The sequence below is a fragment of the Ranitomeya imitator genome, chromosome 2, assembly GCF_032444005.1.
Source record: "Ranitomeya imitator isolate aRanImi1 chromosome 2, aRanImi1.pri, whole genome shotgun sequence".
In the NCBI taxonomy this organism is placed as follows: Eukaryota; Metazoa; Chordata; class Amphibia; order Anura; family Dendrobatidae; genus Ranitomeya; species Ranitomeya imitator.
The window spans coordinates 379,619,203-379,637,589 of NC_091283.1; the positions used below are offsets into that span (position 1 = coordinate 379,619,203).

Here is an 18,387-nt window from a genome sequence, read left to right on the forward strand (position 1 = left end):
CCTGATTCTAACGCATCGGGTATTTTAGAATATGCATGTCCCCGTAGTATATGGACAATGATGATTCCAGAATTCGTGGCAGACTGTGCCCGTCGCTGATTGGTCGAGGCAACCTTTATGACATCATCGTCGCCATGGCAACCATTATGACATCTACGTCGATACTGTGCCCGTCGTTGATTGGTCTAGGCGAATTCGTGGCAGACTGTGCAAGTCGCTGATTGGTCGAGGCAACCTTTATGACATCATCGTCGCCATGCTGTGCCCGTCGCTGGCCTGGCGGCCTCGACCAATCAGAGACGCAGGATTTCCAGGACCGACAGACAGACGGAAAAACCCTTAGACAATTATATACAGTGGGGCAAAAAAGTATTTAGTCAGTCAGCAATAGTGCAAGTTCCACCACTTAAAAAGATGAGAGGCGTCTGTAATTTACATCATAGGTAGACCTCAACTATGGGAGACAAACTGAGAAAAAAAAATCCAGAAAATCACATTGTCTGTTTTTTTTAACATTTTATTTGCATATTATGGTGGAAAATAAGTATTTGGTCAGAAACAAACAATCAAGATTTCTGGCTCTCACAGACCTGTAACTTCTTCTTTAAGAGTCTCCTCTTTCCTCCACTCATTACCTGTAGTAATGGCACCTGTTTAAACTTGTTATCAGTATAAAAAGACACCTGTGCACACCCTCAAACAGTCTGACTCCAAACTCCACTATGGTGAAGACCAAAGAGCTGTCAAAGGACACCAGAAACAAAATTGTAGCCCTGCACCAGGCTGGGAAGACTGAATGTGCAATAGCCAACCAGCTTGGAGTGAAGAAATCAACAGTGGGAGCAATAATTAGAAAATGGAAGACATACAAGACCACTGATAATCTCCCTCGATCTGGGGCTCCATGCAAAATCCCACCCCGTGGGGTCAGAATGATCACAAGAACGGTGAGCAAAAATCCCAGAACCACGCGGGGGGACCTAGTGAATGTACTGCAGAGAGCTGGGACCAATGTAACAAGGCCTACCATAAGTAACACACTACGCCACCATGGACTCAGATCCTGCAGTGCCAGACGTGTCCCACTGCTTAAGCCAGTACATGTCCGGGCCCGTCTGAAGTTTGCTAGAGAGCATTTGGATGATCCAGAGGAGTTTTGGGAGAATGTCCTATGGTCTGATGAAACCAAACTGGAACTGTTTGGTAGAAACACAACTTGTCGTGTTTGGAGGAAAAAGAATACTGAGTTGCATCCATCAAACACCATACCTACTGTAAAGCATGGTGGTGGAAACATCATGCTTTGGGGCTGTTTCTCTGCAAAGGGGCCAGGACGACAGATCCGGGTACATGAAAGAATGAATTGGGCCATGTATCGTGAGATTTTGAGTGCAAACCTCCTTCCATCAGCAAGGGCATTGAAGATGAAACGTGGCTGGGTCTTTCAACATGACAATGATCCAAAGCACACCGCCAGGGCAACGAAGGAGTGGCTTCGTAAGAAGCATTTCAAGGTCCTGGAGTGGCCTAGCCAGTCTCCAGATCTCAACCCTATAGAAAACCTTTGGAGGGAGTTGAAAATCCGTGTTGCCAAGCGAAAAGCCAAAAACATCACTGCTCTAGAGGAGATCTGTATGGAGGAATGGGCTAACATACCAACAACAGTGTGTGGCAACCTTGTGAAGACTTACAGAAAATGTTTGACCTCTGTCATTGCCAACAAAGGATATATTACAAAGTATTGAGATGAAATTTTGTTTCTGACCAAATACTTATTTTCCACCATAATATGCAAATAAATTGTTAAAAAAACAGACAATGTGATTTTCTGGATTTTTTTTTCTCAGTTTGTCTCCCATAGTTGAGGTCTACCTATGATGTAAATTACAGACGCCTCTCATCTTTTTAAGTGGTGGAACTTGCACTATTGCTGACTGACCAAATACTTTTTTGCCCCACTGTATATAGATGTAAGGAAGGGGTTAATCAAGAAGTTGTATATGTATCCCAGAATGCACCAATAACAATAAAGATGATACAGTTTTCAGTATATAACAATGGCCAGCACTTAGGGGGTTACTGCCCCATCCCAGTAATGGGGAATCTCCAGCACCTACCTCCACCTGCAGAGCCGCACACCACATATATGGCTGTTCAGTGCACACAGGACCTGTGATGAGGTCACAGGAGGGGAGGAGTCAGGGGTCACATGATCAGGGGCCTCAGTGTCTGCAGGACGCTGCTGTGCTGGTTGTCATGGTGCTGGAGGATAGTATATCATTGTACCTTGATGTGTACACCCCTTTAAGGGAGGATAGAAATGAGATGGCTGCCACCTTGTCTTCCTGTGAATCCCATGTTGGGGCTTCATAGAAAAATGTCGTTTTGTCTATATAATACAATCCAGCTGGATTGTATTATATAGAACAAGCGATTAAACGGTCACATGTTAAGGCCTTCCAAGATATAAACAACACTGATATTATAAAAATTCTCTCTCTATATATAAAATATATAAGGTACGACGGTGGCTCAGTGGTTAGCACTGCAGTCTAGCAGCGCTCTAGTCCTGGGATCAGATTCCACCAAGTACAACATCTGCAAAGAGTTTGTATGTTCTCCAGTGTTTCTTCCCACACTACAAAGACACAGTGATATGGATTTTAGATTGTGAGCCCCAATGGTGACAGTAATGATGTTTGTAAAGTGCTGTGGAATATGATGGTACTATATTCATGGCCGAAAGTGTTGGCACCCTCACTTGAAATTGCTCCAGAGCCTCTCACCTAGCCAAATCAGTTCTCATGCTTCACACTGACGAGGGCCAACAGCCCGAAACACCGTGTCTGCGAATTAAGATACAGATTTGGCTTTTATCCTAAGTCATATTGCACGACTCGTAAGAGGGTTGATTGTGACTTGTAGGATCGCTACTTCCAACAGGTGGCGCTATAGAGTTTAAGTCCTCTTTCTCAGAAGAGGCAATTTGCATATCCAGAAAATATGTGATTTTCATATTGCTTATAACTGTTACTTGCAACAGGTGAGTTTGAACGTGCATCACATGTTTATTTATCCACAATTTTGGAAAGTGCCAACAATTTTGTCTGGCCCATTTTTTGGTGTTTTTGTGTGAAATTATGTCCAATTTGCCTTTCTTTCCTCAGTGTTTTTTTGTGTTGTTCCAATACACACAAAGGAAATAAACATGTATAACAAAACATTTGTAGTTGCAGGAATTTTCTTGGAGAAATACTTCATTTCTGGAAAACTTTCGCCTATATAAGCATCACATAATAAATAATAATGGAGTAAAAAATATGTATATTCAGAATCTAGTGTTTTTATTTTTACGTGCAGTATGTACTCGTATGGTGAGATATATTGAGGTAACTATATAGTAGGGAAGCAGCCAGCTAGGACAGGGTTAAAACCTAGCACTGATTGCATTCACCTGGCTAGCTATGCCTAGAGCTAGGCCCTATATACACTGGTCAGCTGAGCAGAGTGGGTTGTGTTGGAGCTGGAGAGAGATAAGCCAGAATCTCTCTGAGAGAGAGAGAGAGAGACAAAAAAACGTTGCAGTGGACGTTTTCTCCGTCCGCCGGAAACTACTATTTGAACGGATCTGGAAAAAAACGGATGAAACGTCTGGCCATCAGGCACAATCCGGCGCTAATACAACTCTATGGGAAGAAAACGGATTCAGCGTAAAAAAAAACGGATCCGTTTTTTTCAAAAATTGCCGGATTGTGCCTGAAACAAAAAGCCTGATGTGTGAAAGTAGCCTAAGGGAACAAAAGCGCACACGGCCATTGAATGATACCCTTTTGGGTGCAAATAAAAGTAAAAGGAAGATTGCTCACCTGAGCAGGTTGTGTGCAGGAACAACTTCTATGAACATCTGAAAATATCAGCCGCTGCTGCCTCGTGGCTGGGGGTATGATATCCTCCAGGATAGTTGACCAATTTTTACGATAACACAATATCACGCTGCTCTGCAGTAATGTAGAATCTAAGGACAGAGATGAGTTGAACGTTTGAATGCTCGACTAGCGTCTTTTTCAAGGGATGAAAAACCAATTGCATTAGTCACCCACTACGACAGCGCCGGCATGAATTGACGGAGGAGCAGTAAATCATGGGTGCCTGTTATGACTGAGCCCTAACAGTCACAAGGAGAAAAACAAACAAGTGGCAATGAAAACCCTGCATACCACAGGTTCTTATACAGACTAGACAAATTTCTAACCTGACCCTGATTTGTCCCTACCTGACTGCAGAGGTTGGCACCCTAAAATTACCTAATCGTGCCCCCACTTCACATCAGCTGACCCAGAGTGTCCTTAACTGCTCCCTCAACTATACACAAAGCGTAACCTAAAACCACAACAACAGAATGGAGTGCACAAAGACAGAGGGTAAGACACAGGGTTAAAGACGTCTTCACACAGTCATATATGAAGGACAGACGAAAAGAAAGGGACACAAGAACACTTTTGTTATACATGAAAACACCTAGACCCTAAATGTAACAAAATAGGAAAAGAGCTGAGAAGGGGAGCTTGCAAACAAACCGCAGGAGAAGCAATAGAGAAAACCTCAGCAAGATAATCCTTCACTGGGGAGCTGGTACTCCAAACATCCATCTAACTGGAATATAGCCAGCAAAGAGTACATGTGCCAGGTGAGTATAAATAGCCTCTCTCAAGATGTGATAAAGATGTGATAGGACAAACTAAAATGAAGGGAAAACACCAAGAACATTATCAGCAATTGGACAGAGACAACACAGGCTGTGGTCAAACAGAAAGGAAAACTGACCTACAGCCAACTGATCATCTCCACAGTGATGCTCCTCGACTGTGAGAGTTGGAGACTTCTCCAGCCAACAGTACAACCAATCAAGGTCACATGAGAAAAGTTAGAGAGAGTCTGGGTAATGTCACATCAATATCCAGTGCCCAGAACAAGCCTGAAATTGATGTGACAATACAGGAAGTGAAAGTATTCCCAATCCCAGTATCAGATGACCGGAAGAGCTATTGCCGCCCAGAGGAATATTTAGTAATAAAAAGTATTTATGCATGTAGAAAAGAAAAAATCGTTCCAGCTCCAAATAGTAAAATATCATTTTACACATGCTCGTGTCCTGATATGCACATGTAGAGCATATGTCCACCGTTGTTTTTATATTGGCTTAATAAAGTTGGAATTTGGATTTTACTATTTGGAGCTGGAACGATTTTTTCTTTTCTTCATGAGATGACCGCGTGGATCAGCGTTGGGTTCCGTGCTCCTGCGGTGGCTACTTGGTGAGCTGGCTTTTTTTCTTCTTTGCTATTTCCATTTATGCATGTGCCCATCTCAAGCAGAGAAATAGCATAGGAGCCCAAGTTAGGTAAAGGACAACCACTTTAACACAATGTGAAATGAAGTGAATTAAATATTTTTAAATATTACATTTTTTTTCTGCAAAATGTTGCTTCACCTCCATGTTTTCAATTTTAGAAGAGAAAATGCACCCCACATATTGTTACACAAATTCTCCCGAAAGCAGAAATACCCATATGTGAGCAGGAAATACTGTTTGGGCACGAGACAGGATCCTGGAGTGTTATTTAAAGGGACTTTGTCACCCCCTCCAGTCGTTAGAAACTAAAAGAGCCACCTTGTGCAGCAGTAATTCTGCATTCTGACAAGGTGGCTCTTTTAGTTATTGGTGCAATCAAAGCAGAAATAAAGCGTTTTATAATTTCGCAAAATTACCTGTCTTTAGACAGGGGGCAGGTCTTAACCCCCCTGCTGCACACGCCACACTGCCGTCACTCAAGGCTTCTTCGGCGCCGGGCGCCGCCCCTGCCACTGTGCATAAAGCATAACACACAGTGAATGGTCCACATACTGTTATGTAACTAGTACTTTTTAATGTGCTTCCTACTGGTTTTACATATGGCCAAAGAAGACACTGTTCCTTTTGCACTAAAGTATATTTGTCTTAAAGTGACCTGAAGAAAAACCATTTGGTGTGGCCGAAGACGAGGTCTGGATGTTATGCCTTGCAGCCAGCCCTGTTGTGAATTCTGCTTTTGGCCTCCCTCCAGTGGTTGTAGGTGGTAATGCAGTTGTCCCTGGGCTGCAGTCCTGGACAGGTGTATCTGCTGATTGCAATTCTGACTGGGGTATTTAGGTTTGCAGGACTCATTAGTCCTTGCCAGTTGTCAATGTTTCTTGGGAAGTGTTGGACCTCTGTCTGGCTTCCCCTGCTTAGCTGCCAATTCAGCAAAGATAAGTGTCTGTTTCTTTTTCTATGGCACACAAGCTGTGTGCTTGTTTTTTGATTGTATTCCTGCTCTGAGTGTAGGAGTCTCTGGAGTTGCAGATATATGTTCCACGTCTTTAGTTAGATGGAGGAATTTTTTGTATAATCTGCTGTGGATATTTTTGGAAGGGTTTTAATACTGACTGCACAGTACTCTGTCCTATCCTTTCCTATTTTAGCTAGAGTGGCCTCTTGTGCTAAATCCTGTTTTCTGCCTGTGTGTGTCTTTCCTCTCCTACTCACAGCCAATATTTGTGGGGGGCTGCCTATCCTTTGGGGTTCTGCTCTGAGGCAAGGTAGAATTCCTATTTCCATCTATAGGGGTATTTAGTCCTCCGGCTGTGACGAGGTGTCTAGGGTTTGTTAGGTACACCCCACGGCTAATTCTAGTTGCGGTGTTAAGATCAGGATTTGCGGTCAGTATAGTTACCACCTACTCCAGTGATAGTTTTCATGCTGCTCCAAGGCCACCGGATCATAACACAACCCAAAGCCTATGTTGGGGGTTTAAAATGGGTCCCCGCATCAATTCGTCACTGTTATTGGTGAGAAAAGTCTCACAAGTTGTTGAAACTGAAACTGTTGATATGATGTTGAATTACTTGAATACTGTTTGCACCTTTAAATGTTGCACTTTATTAAAGATGATAGTGTTTGATACTGATAGAAAAAGTTAACCCGTAAGGGTAGTGAATAGTAGCTGACATGTCAGATTGTTAATGTATGCACAAGTAATATTGAGTATTACAGAGAGAGTTCCATATTAGTGGTAAAGCTAATGTTTTTGCACTGTATCAGAAGAAGAGTTAGTAAAGATAGTATACCCGTAAAGGGTGATCGTCATTCCATATTTAATATTTAGAGTCATAGAAAGTTCTATTTTTGAAAAAGTTATTTTCTAATTTGTATTAAAGTTTTGTAACGTTTAAAGCATAATTACCTCCCATAAAGGGAAGCAAAAGTTTTCTTAACCAGTTAAAAATGCATGGCTGTTTCATGACTGGGGCTCAAATACACCAATTACTACCACCATCATCATCTTCTGCCTAGAGGCAGTTACTGTGCAAACATTGTATTGTGAAGTTTCCTGTGTGTGTGTAATTTGAGAAGGAAAGACTCTTATCCTGACAGAAAGCTTGGCCACCGTAAGATACATCATACCTTGCCAGGAGTCCAACCCTCAGCCATACTCCACATGAGTATGCCACAAGTATTTGGCATTACAAGCAGGATATTGCGAGTTCTAAAAAGTCCGATATTATCTGTCTGGCAGGATGTATTAGCCCCTGAAGTATGGGTACAAAAATATTTACAGTCTTCTATAATCACAAAAGGAGGGAATTGTGGGAAATTAGGATACATTTTCTGGTCAGTCCCCATTTTACGCTCTAAATCTATCACGTAGCGCCTTTACACCCCCCCCCCCCCCCTTCCCCACACACACACACAAACACATATTCCAGGTGCCTGAGAAACTGAATCAAACCACTCACCTAGAAACATCTATCCCTAAATCCCAGAAAACAGTTGCTTGCTTCTTGGTATAAAGCCCTGTCAGGGGTGTATATTAACCTTGCCCACATTTCATTCAAGTGGAATCTCTTGCTGGCCACTGTGTGCATGCGGTCAATTGATTCTCTGAACTCATTCATCATAACACCTCTAATCCGGTCTTGCACATCAATTCTATTGGGCTCATTGCACCCACAGTGTCTTGGACCATTGTTTTGGATCTCCAACAGCACTGTAGATGACCCACCTATTGTTTCTTTTCTGGCATTTCAAGGGTTTTCTTACCTGAGGGACTACAGCAGCTAACAAATTTAATCTTGATCCTTGTTATATGATAAACAACCTTACCAGTCTAGCAATTCTCTGCACCTTATTGTCCTTATTTATCAGATAAGACCCTATTGCGCTTTTCGTTCCTCCGCTTTTTGCCCTTATGCATACACATGATTTTGAAGAGCACATTTCGCAGTTTTGGGTTGCGTCTTTATTAATTTTCTGTATTGAACATAACTTACACCTCCTTTGAGACCACCACTTCTTCACTATGAGGAAAATTACTCCAGTAAAATGTTGGCCTGGGACTAAACAGCACATCGTGCATCTTAAGGGACTGTCACCTTCCCTTTCTTGTTGGCCATATAATAGAGGCTAAATAATGTTTTTTTGAAATTCAAGGAATTTAATAGGATTACCAGCTTTGTTGTAAATGAGAAAAGCTTTATACTACGCAGTTTGTGTCACGTGCAGTACCATTTTTTTTACCATGTCCTGGGTTTGCGCTGGGCATTCTAATGATGCAGTACCTGGTTGGAGAGAACCACTCCATCCATGATAGTCACAAGCTTGTTGGTAGGCTCTGTGCTTCCTTAAACTGGGACGCGACAGGATAAACATGTCCGTAAGGATGCTTGTTAATACCATGATCTGGTACTTGCCACCACTCTAATACTTTGGCCTAAAAAAGTTTTAGGCAGGTCCCTTTGATTGTGCTTTACATTCGCGCAAATGATGATGCTTCCACAGTAAGAGAATTGTAATAAGGGCAAGCTAGTGTAAAAATTGTCAAGACACAGATTGAATAGTTTGTCCATAAAGGGACAATAATTTTACCACTAATTTTCAGTATTGGCAGGAAAGTCTCAATGTTTAAATCTGGAATCTCTTCCCTCATATCAACAAAATTTATGTGTGTAGCCCTCTAAGCTCTAGCAGAATTTATAGAGCTTCACACCATACTTGGCCCGTTTGTTAGGCAGGTATTGGCGGAAATCTGGTCACACCTTAAAATGAAGTAGGGACTCATGAATTGTCAAATGTTTTTCAGGGGTATGAGCTAAGGGAGGATACTGGCGTGGTGATTATGCTAATAAAATGATCATGTGAACAGCGCTTTTCTCCTGACCAAAATGGTGGATATCGCTCTCATACCTCTGCGCTTGCCATTTTTGACATGTCTCTCTTTTAACAATCAGTCAACTGATGAAGTTCTGATGTTTAGAACAAAACGTTTTGTTTATTGGATTCCAGTTAGTTCATAAATTGCACAATCAACTAGCCATCTGAGTGCCAAGTTTCATATTTTATTATACTACAGTATAGAAGTTCTGTTATTTGTTTCTATTTGGTCTCTCTGTACTGACTAGCCAATTACAGTGATCGACAGGGCAAGGCCTAGGCAGATTGTTGCTGACCGGTGAGCATTATCTCTCCTGTGTCCAGAACAAAGGTTTCCCTTAAACTGTCAACAAGTGACTTTTTGGGATGACATTATAAGTGAATCATATACATGTACAGCGGAATACCCAAATGCACTGCATCCTCTGGCATACATGTACGTGATTTTGCATTAAGGGGTTTAAAAAACACTAGCGTTTTCTTTATTATTCATTGGAGTGAAAAAAAATTGCCAGAAAACTACAGTAAAATAAAGACTTTACAAAAAACACTGGAAAACTGTCCTAAAGCTGGTGGCTAAAACCATTAAAAAAACATTCAGGAAACAAGTGAAAAAAAATTAACAAAAGACATTTCAGGAAAAAGAAAAGAAAGTCCAGACTTTCCTGAAGCATCTTTTAATTGAAAAACTTGCTGGGTTCTCCGAAGTTGAACATAGCCAAACACTTCTTGACATGGAAAGGCTGACCAAAAACTTTTTTCTAACATGGGAAAATTTTATTGATGCACATCCAACAGAAACCAAACAAGCATTAATAGACAACTTTAAATACACTTCATGGTACATGAAAGTCCAGTTGAGTGGATAAGAGCCAATAGGACTATAACTTAAAGCCCACATATACATTACATAAATGTTGGCCGAACCTGCTGATATCGATGGGTTTGGCCAGCAGACTAACATGTATGGTGATGCCTATTGGTCAGGGAAGATACTAACGCACATGTCCAATCACTGCCGATTACATTGTTCTCCCAGAGAGTTCTCCCTGATTATAAAGTCCTGATGGTAAACTGAGCATTTTGAGTCCAGCTATAAAGTGATGAAGCTATGAGTAGAAGTGCATTCGGTTTCTGCTCATCCATATACTGACAGTTGCAGGTTGTATTCAGCAGCAGGGAGGATGAACACTGAGGTACTGTCAATAAGGCTGGATTGGTGGTGGGGATTAATATAAAATTTTGCCAAAAACTGTTCAACTGTCCTATCATGGATGTGTAACAGTGACTGAACCAGACTTATCATGTCTAGGAAATCTATTTGGTGGTGTATGAGGTTTGTGTAGTGAAATTTGGTGCAGATCTTCTTTAAGCCAATTAATAAAATTAACTTTTTTTGTACCAAAATGTTTATATTGCAATGTTCAAATGAGGATTGTAAAATGATAATGTACTGGATTTAGTAATAATATCTAAAATCTTTAGCAGACAATAAACTTCATAGCAGTCAGCTTAAAAATTGGCCCTTCTTACTGTGATTACTCTGATGTTTAAGAAGACAAGATTTTCCTTTGAAAGATTTCCCACATTCTAGACATGAAAATGACATCTCTCCTGTGTGAGTTTTTTGGTGTGTAAATAGAGCTGAGTTTTGGGTAAAACACTTTCCACATATTGAACATGAATATGGCTTCTCCCCTGTGTGAATTCTTTGATGTGCAACTAGAACTGATTTATAATTAAAACATTTCCCACAATCTGAACATGAAAAAGGCTTCTCCCCAGTGTGAGTTCGAAAATGCGTAACAAGTGTTGATTTTTCTCTATAATGTTTCCCACATTCTGTACATGAATATGGTTTCTCTCCTGTGTGAATTCTCTTATGTCCAATAAAAGCTATTTCATGGATAAAACATTTCCCACATTCTGGACATACATAAGGCTTTTCCCCTGTGTGAATTCTGTGATGTCTAACAAGTTTTGGTTTAGTCCTAAAACATTTCCCACATTCTGAACATGCATACGGCCTTTCTCCTGTGTGAATTCTTAGATGTTTAACAAGTTTTTCTCTAGTGGTAAAACAATTCCCACATTCTGAACACGAGTATGGCTTCTCCCCTGTATGAACTCTCTCATGTATAACTAAAGCAGATTTACTCTTAAAACATTTCTCACATTCTGAACATGAATAAGGCTTTTCCCCTGTATGAACTCTTTCATGTATAACTAAAGCAGATTTATCCTTAAAATATTTCCCACATTTAGAACACAAACAATTTTTTTTTCTTGTGGAAGTTCTTTTGTATTCATCATCTGTTCTGTAATTTTTGTTTTGCTTAACAGTCTGTGATGAATCAGAAAATAGGAGTTGTTGAAAAGTATATGATGATAGATTTGTGCTGTGAAGGGCTGAAAGGAAATCTGGGAAAATGGCTTGATCTTCATATGTTTCATGCTTCATATCATTATCATCTCCTTTAAAATCTGAAAATATCAGATGTCCCTCTGAACTCCAGGTACAGTTAACTGCCAAAAATAAAACCAACTTTATACATTTTTAGGAACACTGCTTTAAATAGTTTAAAAAAACTTTTGCATATAGGTTCTAATATGTAAAAAAAGAAAAAAAAAACCTTGAGCTTTACTTACGCTCTCCAGATCCAGTGCCATGTATATACAGCTGCCCTGGTCTCTGTTGATTGGCTACAGTGGTGACGAAGCTGCAGCAAATCACTAAGTTCAGTAACTCTGCTGCAGTTTTCCATCATGGCCTTTCTATTTGAAAGTGGACGCTGCTTCTTTTAGTGTGAAGTTATAATGTTAACCTGTGAATTGTTTTACAAAGCCTTTTGCTCCAATGTATATAATTTCACCACTGGCGACCAAGATATGTTTGCTATCCAACTGGCTTGGGAGAGGTGGCGATACCTAGTGGAGAGGTTTCCCACGTGGTGACTATATATACCAATGACATCTGCTGAACAAATGGATCCGTGATGGGCCTGCTAGTTCTATTTGATGTGTACACATTTGCCTTGCAGCTATAGATGTTAACGTACCGTATATACTCGAGTATAAGCCAAGGCACCTAATTTTGCCATGGAAAACTGGGTAAGCCTATTGACTCGAGTATAAGCTGGGTATGCATTGTCCCCTCATCCCTGTCCTGGTATGTGTGGCTCCCACTGTTGTATACATGGCTCCTCCGTCCTCCCCCTGTTGTATGCATGGCTCTTCCATCCTCCCCCTGTTGTATGCATGGCTCTGCTTGGCTCCCCCCATCCTCCTCCATCCTTCTCCATCCTCCCCCATTCTCCTCACCCTGCTCGCACTGTTACTGCACGTCCCTGCATCTTTCTGTTGTCTTGGGACTGGCAGCTTCTTCCTGTGTTCAGCGGTCACGTGGTACTGCTCTTAAAGTAATGAATATGTGCTCCACGCCTATAGGAGTAGAGATGCGTCTATATTCATTACTTTAATGAGCGGTACCACGTGACCGCTGAACACAGGAAGAAACTGCTGGTCCTGGGACAACAGAGTTATGCAAGGAGGACTTGCAGTGATCACGTGAGGAGTGGGTGAGTAAGATGTGACAGCCACCAGCTCCTGCCGCTCCCCCTCCCCCACCGGCCCCCTGGGACAATGACTTGTGCATAAGCTGAGGGGGGGGGGGGCGTTTTCCGCACAAAAAAATGAGCTGAAAATCTCGGCTTATACACGAGTATATACAGTACATGCTAAGTGTCAGAGCTGACTCCAGGTTTTCGTGTGCCCCGGGAAAAAGAGTCTCAGTGAGCCCCTTTAACACATACCACGATTTATGATGCACAGATATGGCAAAGAAATATAGGTATAGTACAATGCCAAAGATTTAACTTACTTCTTACATTACATGAGTGATATCTATTGAAAATTGTACCATAGCTCAGAAGCAGGACAGTATTGTCCACTATACAGTATTATGGCCACCACAGTGCTCCATACAGTATAATGAACCCCATATATTGCTCCATATAGAATAATGAGCCCCATATATTGCTCCATAGAGTATAATGAGCAACGTATATTGCTCCATACAGTGCAATGGGCCCCATGTAGAGCTCCATACAGTATAATGAGCCCCATATATTGCTCCATACAGAACAGTGGGACCCATATATTGCTCCATACATATTGGGCACCATATAATGCCCCATATGTAATATCCCAAGAAGAGGTGCGAAACCAGCTAAATAAGATTAAAATAGATAAATCTCCGGGTCCGGATGGCATACACCCACGAGTACTAAGAGAACTAAGTAATGTAATAGATAAACCATTATTTCTTATTTTTAGGGACTCTATAGCGACGGGGTCTGTTCCGCAGGACTGGCGCATAGCAAATGTGGTGCCAATATTCAAAAAGGGCTCTAAAAGTGAACCTGGAAATTATAGGCCAGTAAGTCTAACCTCTATTGTTGGTAAAATATTTGAAGGGTTTCTGAAAGATGTTATTCTGGATTATCTCAATGAGAAAAACTGTTTAACTCCATATCAGCATGGGTTTATGAGAAATCGCTCCTGTCAAACCAATCTAATCAGTTTTTATGAAGAGGTAAGCTATAGGCTGGACAACGGTGAGTCATTGGACGTGGTATATCTCGATTTTTCCAAAGCGTTTGATACCGTGCCGCACAAGAGGTTGGTACACAAAATGAGAATGCTTGGTCTGGGGGAAAATGTGTGTAAATGGGTTAGTAACTGGCTTAGTGATAGAAAGCAGAGGGTGGTTATAAATGGCATAGTCTCTAACTGGGTTGCTGTGACCAATGGGGTACCGCAGGGGTCGGTATTGGGACCTATTCTCTTCAACATATTCATTAATGATCTGGTAGAAGGTTTACACAGTAAAATATCGATATTTGCAGATGATACAAAACTATGTAAAGCAGTTAATACAAGAGAAGATAGTATTCTGCTACAGATGGATCTGGATAGGTTGGAAACTTGGGCTGAAAGGTGGCAGATGAGGTTTAACAATGATAAATGTAAGGTTATACACATGGGAAGAAGGAATCAATATCACCATTACACACTGAACGGAAAGCACTGGGTAAATCTGACAGGGAGAAGGACTTGGGGATCCTAGTTAATGATAAACTTACCTGGAGCAGCCAGTGCCAGGCAGCAGCTGCCAAGGCAAAAGGGATCATGGGGTGCATTAAAAGAGGTCTGGATACACATGATGAGAGCATTATACTGCCTCTGTATAAATCCCTAGTTAGACCGCACATGGAGTACTGTGTCCAGTTTTGGGCACCGGTGCTCAGGAAGGATATAATGGAACTAGAGAGAGTACAAAGGAGGGCAACAAAATTAATAAAGGGGATGGGAGAACTACAATACCTAGATAGATTAGTGAAATTAGGATTATTTAGTCTAGAAAAAAGACGACTGAGGGGCGATCTAATAACCATGTATAAGTATATAAGGGGACAATACAAATATCTCGCTGAGGATTTGTTTATACCAAGGAAGGTGACGGGCACAAGGGGGCATTCTTTGCGTCTGGAGGAGAGAAGGTTTTTCCACCAACATAGAAGAGGATTCTTTACTGTTAGGGCAGTGAGAATCTGGAATTGCTTGCCTGAGGAGGTGGTGATGGCGAACTCAGTCGAGGGGTTCAAGAGAGGCCTGGATGTCTTCCTGGAGCAGAACAATATTGTATCATACAATTATTAGGTTCTGTAAAAGGACGTAAATCTGGGGATTTATTATGATGGAATATAGGCTGAACTGGATGGACAAATGTCTTTTTTCGGCCTTACTAACTATGTTACTATGTTACTATGTTACAGTATATGATGGGCCCCATATAATGCTCCATACAAAATGGGCCCCATATAACGCTCCATACAGCATATGATGAGCCCCATATATTGCTCGATATATATATAAAACGGGCCCCATATAATGGTCCAGTATATGATGAGCCCCACATATTGCTCCAAACATAAAAAAAAAAATTAAATACTCACCTCTCCTTGCTGGCTGCAGTTCCAGACTCCTCAGCATCGCCATCTTCCGGCTTTATGCACTGTGACTGCTCAGAGCAGAGAGTGCACTGTAGTGATGTCATCGCGCCGAGACCCGAAACGTCACAGACAGAAGATGCGGATGACGCCACAGTGGAGGAACGGGGAGAGGTAAGTATTTGCAAGTACCGGGGCCCTAAACAAGAGGGGGGCCACTCGCATGCGCTGGCACCAGGCCCCCACAGCATGCTGGAGAACCCAACGGTGAGTGGGCCGCCCGCCTGCTCAGGGCCCCCCCACTTGCCCGGGTGCTGACGCCAGCCCTGCTGAGTGTGTACAAGTCATTGGATTTTTAAACATTTTCAGTAAACTAGCATAGCTCCAGAAGGTGGGACTTTGTGGTGCTATGTTCTACCTGTGTACACACAAAAAAAAGTTGCCATCAAATACCCGATGGCTTGTTGCTACTGAACCTTTTCCTGATTTTTCTTGGACTTTTATTAATTAGCTTGAACTTCCTTTTGGGCTATCACCCATAGTCTAAAGTTTAGGTTGAAGAAGTCAATAAATTCTGGAATGGGGACAAGGGCTGATTCTACTCAAGACATATCAAGCAAGTCAATGCAGATACTACAAGATGCACCTTCCAACATCTTTGTGGATTCTAATTATTTCACTTCTTAAGCCACTTATTCTAAATTGTTTCTCTAGCAGTTCCTTTTACTTTATTGTCAAACATATATCATCCACTTACTGATTTTGGCTCGCTGCTAATAACAGCTTAAATGCTTCAGACAATCTTTAGAAGCAGCCGTTAAAGTGTGCTTTTCCAGTAACCACCGTGGAATGCCGATGGGTTTTAACTGGAGCCCCGTTGGTTTTTTTTACATTTCAACACACTTGGATTTTTTTTTCCAATTCTCCAGTACATTATATGACAAAATAAACCATAAATAAAGTCCTACTACATCTATTTCGAGGAAAAAATAAAAAGCTTTAGCTTTGATGGAGAGGAATAAAACAAAAGTTAAAAAAAATGGAACTTGCCTGGTTAAGAAGTAGTTATAATAACAGTACAAAGAGCATATATCTTACAATTTCCCTGCTATTGCTTTTCCACAGCTCCCTGATTACTCCACCAATCTCCGTACTTCCACCCGGACAAATATGTGACTGATCACTGATCAGATAAACAACTGATCGTCTAATGGTTAGACGGAGACCCGAAGAGGCGTACAAGCCACACTGTCTTGCACCCACTGTGAAATTTGGTGGAGGATCGGTGTTGGGGATCTGGGGATGCTTCAGCAAGGCTGGAATTGGGCAGGTTAATCTTTGCGAAGGACGTATGAATCAAGACAATACAGATTGAGAGGGCACCACAGACAAATCTAAAAGGGATCCAACCTCGGCCTAAATAAAAAATGTCATACTAGTAGAAGAGAGAAAGGAATAGAGAGGTGATCCCCTCTTCGTGACCTATTCCTTTCTCTCTTGTACTAGTAGGATATATGAATCAAGCAGCATACAAGGTTATCTTGGAAAAACAGTTGATTCCTTTTGCTCAGACAATGTTCCCCAACTCTGAGGACTGGTTTTTCCAGCAGGACAATGCGCCATGCCACACAGCTAGGTCAATCAAGGTGTGGATGAAGGACCACCACATCAAATCCCTGTCATGGCCAGCCCAATCAAAACACAAAATATTGATTTCTGAACTATTCCTAAGTTAAAACATAAGAATTAGTGTTTCTAAATAATGAACTTGTTTTTTTGCATTATGTGAGGTCTGCAAGCAATGCATTTTTTGGTTATTTTGACCATTTCTCATTTTCAGAAAATACAAAATTTATTGCTTGGAACTTTGGAGACATGTTGTCAGTAGTTTATAGAATAAAAGAACAATTTACTCAAAAATGTACCTTTAAAAAGAAAATCAGACAAACTGAAAATTTTGCAGTGGTCTCTTAATTTTTGCCAGAGCTGTATGTTACCCACTGAAACTTTGTAGATAAAAAAAATCTATAAAATACCTGTATAACATACCGTACCCAAAAAACGTCAACACATAATTGCAGCAGGCAATGAATGAGTAGAATATGTTTGTGACCTATAGAGACTATTACTTACCTGGGTAGTCATATGTAGGAATCTCCTCTTTACACCACACATCATCCCTCAGATATGTTTCTGTAGTATTAATTTGGGTCAGATCGTTACCCTTTAATAACAATTTTAAAAGTTACAGACAGATGGAGAAGTCATGTGAATTGATTTAGAAAAACAAAAAAGATCATAAATTAACATGATGTCTGTGAGGGACGAGGGAGACTTAATTTTGAATTTATTAATTCAGGCCCCATAGATTATCAAGAGATCTCCCTTCACAGCAGGGTTGTGGCACCCACCATTGGGATAAGTACCCAAATTCCCAAAAGAACATGACTTTGCCATATGGCCAGAGAATCAGAGGCCACGTGTTAATGAAGGCGAGGAGGAGCAGAGCTGGGACCCCCTACTGTCTTTTGTGCAAGTCGGCCAACATCAATCAGCTATCAAGGGAAAGCGCAGACACTTGGGCACCGACACGTAGAGATAAATTATGAGAGTACCATGAAAGAGTAGACACTTGGGCACCGACATCTAGAGATTAGTGATGAGCAAATATACTCGTTACTCGAGATTTCCCGAGCATGCTCGGGTGTCCTCCGAGTATTTGTAACTGCTTGGAGATTTAGTTTTAATCGCCGCAGCTGAATGATTTACAGCTAGTAGCCAGTGGGGGTTGCCTGGTTGCTAGGGAATCCCCACATGTAATCAAGCTGGCCAACAGATGTAAATCATTCAGCTGCGGCGATGAAAACTAAATCTCTGAGCACTTACAGATACTCGGTGGACACCCGTGCGTGCTCGGGAAATCTCAAGTAACGAGTATATTCACTCATCGCTACTAGAGATGAATTATGAGAGTACAGTGCATCTTAGGGTTAAGTCTAATATACCACCAGAACCCTGGGAGCCCCCCGCACACACCCCTGTGTCTCATCTTTCTCTACCTGTCCCAGGTACCGAGCTATCGAGACTGGCTCTCCAGAACCACTTAGCCGACCCAAGTTTGGACTTTCCATATCGGTCCAGCCTAAA

The 18,387-nt window shown here is 41.5% G+C and overlaps 1 protein-coding gene across 1 annotated transcript in view; it reads right to left on the reverse strand.

Annotated features, from left to right (window-relative positions):
• The window catches only part of LOC138666626 (zinc finger protein 850-like), a 154,737-nt gene that overhangs the window by 38,091 nt on the left and 98,259 nt on the right, over nt 1–18,387 (reverse strand). The window contains exons 13-15 of the mRNA XM_069754822.1: nt 17,374–17,464; nt 10,754–11,755; nt 2,118–2,170 (exon numbers count right to left, since the gene is read on the reverse strand). Of these exons, the coding sequence (XP_069610923.1) occupies nt 2,118–2,170; nt 10,754–11,755; nt 17,374–17,464 (1,146 nt within the window). The remainder of the gene's footprint in view (nt 1–2,117; nt 2,171–10,753; nt 11,756–17,373; nt 17,465–18,387) is intronic.